General features: G+C 43.3%; 1 protein-coding gene across 1 annotated transcript; it reads right to left on the bottom strand.

Moving 5' to 3' along the window:
* Positions 1-367: 367 nt before the first annotated feature.
* On the bottom strand, positions 368-1749 carry LOC120364268 (heterogeneous nuclear ribonucleoprotein A1). The gene has a single exon (XM_039469589.2). It carries the CDS (start codon positions 1685-1687, stop codon positions 725-727), a length of 963 nt encoding a protein of 320 aa, XP_039325523.1. The 5' UTR covers positions 1688-1749; the 3' UTR covers positions 368-724.
* Between the last annotated feature and the right edge of the window lie 1628 nt (positions 1750-3377).

Below are 3377 nucleotides of genomic sequence, written 5' to 3'. Positions count from 1 at the left end.
GTTGTTCTCTCAGTGTCCCAGCAGGAAACAGGCGACACACTCAAAAGAGGTGATTCAGGAGGGGTCAGTGAGAAGGGTATTTGCAAGAAGCGGAAAAGGTGAAGGTGAATGAATAAGGGATAATAGAGCACCCCAGGTTTAGCAGCAAGGGGAAGTTTCACCTCCCCAGGTAGGAAGAGGCAAGGGGAAGGGCAGATTATTAGATTGGTCAGACCTTTGTCCACAGGAGAGCTCCACTTGGAAGGAGAGCAGTGGTTTTAGGTAGAAGAGCACACTTTTGACAAGCCATCACTTGGGAGGAAGTTGGAGAAATCAATGCATCAGTATCTCTGGCTTTTTTTTTTTTTTTTTTTTAAAAAAAAAAAGACATTTATTCAGCGTCACGATCAGACTATTACATTTAGCAATCAACAGCATGGATGCAAAAAAAAAAAAAAAAGAAAAAAAGATAAAGAAAAAGAAAAAAATCTACATTAAAACCCTTTGTTGGAATGCTTTACACTTTCCACAGAACAGAAACTAAAATAACCTGTTATACAATTAGTCACAAATACAGTCCTCGAGTTTTTTGCCCATACACATGAGTATTTGTCTAAATCATGTCTTCTTTGTAGCAGCTAGGCCCTGCCACCACTGTGCTTGGCTGAGTTCACAAATCTGTTGTAACCTGTAGCTTCCCTGTCACTTCTCTGGCTCTCCTCTCCTGCTAAGCTTTGTTTCCTAATTAAAATCTTCTGCCACTGCCATAGCTACTGCTGCTACTGGAACCGCCATAGCCACCTTGGTTTCGTGGTTTGGCAAAGTATTGGCCGCCACCACCATAGGGGCCAGAGCTTCTGCCTCCAAAGTTTCCTCCCTTCATGGGTCCAAAATTTGAAGACTGATTGTTGTAACTGCCAAAATCATTGTAGCTTCCACCACCTCCAAAATTGCCTCCATCATTACCAAATCCGTTATAGCCATCCCCACTGCCACCATATCCACCACCACCACGGCTGCCACCAAAGCCACCACGACCACTGAAGTTTCCTCCACGACCAAAGTTGTCATTCCCACCGAAACCACCTCCACGACCACCACCAAAGTTTCCAGAACCACTTCGACCTCTTTGGCTGGATGAAGCACTAGCCATCTCTTGCTTTGACAGAGCTTTCCTAACTTCACAGTTGTGTCCATTCACAGTATGGTATTTCTGAATGACAATCTTATCCACGGAGTCATGGTCATCAAAGGTTACAAAGGCAAAGCCCCTTTTCTTGCCACTGCCTCTGTCAGTCATGATTTCAATCACTTCAATTTTTCCATACTGTTCAAAATAATCTCTTAGGTGATGTTCTTCAGTGTCTTCTTTAATGCCACCAACGAATATTTTTTTCACAGTTAAGTGGGCACCTGGTCTTTGAGAATCTTCTCTTGAGACAGCTCTCTTTGGTTCCACAACTCTTCCATCCACTTTGTGTGGCCTTGCATTCATGGCTGCATCCACCTCCTCCACAGTTGCATACGTGACGAACCCAAAGCCCCTGGAGCGCTTGGTGTTTGGATCTCTCATTACCACACAGTCTGTGAGCGTTCCCCATTGCTCAAAATGGCTCCTCAGGCTCTCATCGGTTGTTTCAAAGCTCAACCCTCCAATGAAGAGCTTCCTCAGCTGCTCCGGCTCTTTAGGAGACTCTGACTTAGACATGATCGCAGGGAGAAGAGAGACTTTAACGATGCTTCTTCGGCGGCGTCCACGGGCAGAAAGGACGTATCTCTGGCTTTTTAATCTTGGTCTCCTGCTAATACCTTGCCTTCGTCAAACCATCAGAAACCTGAGGGCAAGGGGCCATATTGCTACAGTCCATTGGGGTCCACATAGAGGTAAAAAACAGGAGGGAAAAGGATAAAGTGAGGTTAGGAATTGGAGAGATGAATAAAATCCAAGTTAGAAGGAGAGCTGAGATTTCACCATACCACATGACACCATATCTTATGGGAAAGGCAGGTGAAGGGAAGTGAGCTATGGTCCTTCCCTCCTGGGAGGAGGGAGCTGAAGAGATCTGTTTCTGGAACAAAGCCCTCTGAAGATGAAAGCTCAGGGCTGTGCTCCTGGGAGTGGGGAGCTAAAGCTAGCATAAGAGTACCTATATCAGGTGTCCCCAAACTATGGCCCGCGGGCCGCAGGCGGCCCCCTGAGGCCATTTATCCGGCCCGCCGCCACACTTCAGGAAGGAGCACCTCTTTCATGAGTGGTCAGTGAGAGGAGCATAGTATGTGGCGACCCTCCAACGGCCTGAGTGAACTGGCCCCCTGTGTAAAAAGTTTGGGGACGCCTGACCTATATCATATGCTCTGGGCTGTGGAATGTGGCCATCCTAAGAGAAACTCAAGCTATGTGTATGGTATGGGGGTGCTTAAGAAAAACCTACTTGACAATGCTTTTTAGGCTGACTGACATCATTCAATTATTTTCCACCTCAAACATCTAAGTTTTCTCTGGGACTATAACAAGACACTGAAAACCATGCTGATGGTACAGAGTCATAGAACTAAAATTTTGTCATCATATGAGCAAACCAAAGAGAAAATAATGTTTTAATATCCATATTTTTGCATGAAGCCAGGCAAATTTACTAGTAAAAATCTGAAAGTATCAGAGGGGGCAATCCCCCAAATTGATAAAAAAACAGATAACGTTAAATAGGAAATGATATTTATGATTGGGTTAAGGATGATGAAACAGCAAGAGAATAATCACTTATTGGGGTGTCAGTATTTGGTTTTAGCGATTGTAAAATATATTAATAAATAATTTGAGTGCATTCATATATTTGCTCTTCCACTGTGATCTTGCATAAGATCTTCTATTTCTCAAACCTACCTACTTTACCATGGGTGTTTACAGAGTTTGATGGCCAGTGTTCTCTACCTTGAGGTCACAAATGAGGTCATCCTTAAGGGTGGCACACAAGCAGATGAATATTAATGATGCTGATGAATTTTAGTGCTGGTGAATTTTATTCTCCGCGTGAAGCTCTAATATTGGCATATTTATGACTTTATGACACTCTGCTTTTCTGTGAAGTTTGATGAAAGCGTACTTTTATCGAGAATAAATTTGTATTCATGGGCTTCATATAACTTTCATCTTTACTCAAAAATGTCATAACCAGAAGACGCTGCTATTCTTGAGGACAGGCAGTCTGAAAGACAAACTGGCAGAGGGTAAAATTGTCTGAGGACTTTCTGAATCTCACCATTTGAGAAATCCTTAATAACTGATATATGTATTTACCTTTTTGTCTTATAGTATTCCCAAAAGGATTGACCTGAAATAAAACTGTGAAGTGGGCTTTTTGCTCCCGGAGCTCACATTCTTGCTTTCCATTGCTGCT

This window comes from Saimiri boliviensis, chromosome 1, assembly GCF_048565385.1.
Source record: "Saimiri boliviensis isolate mSaiBol1 chromosome 1, mSaiBol1.pri, whole genome shotgun sequence".
NCBI lineage: Eukaryota > Metazoa > Chordata > Mammalia > Primates > Cebidae > Saimiri > Saimiri boliviensis.
The sequence above is the reverse complement of the archived record's forward strand: the minus strand, read 5'-3'. Positions and strand labels throughout refer to the sequence as shown.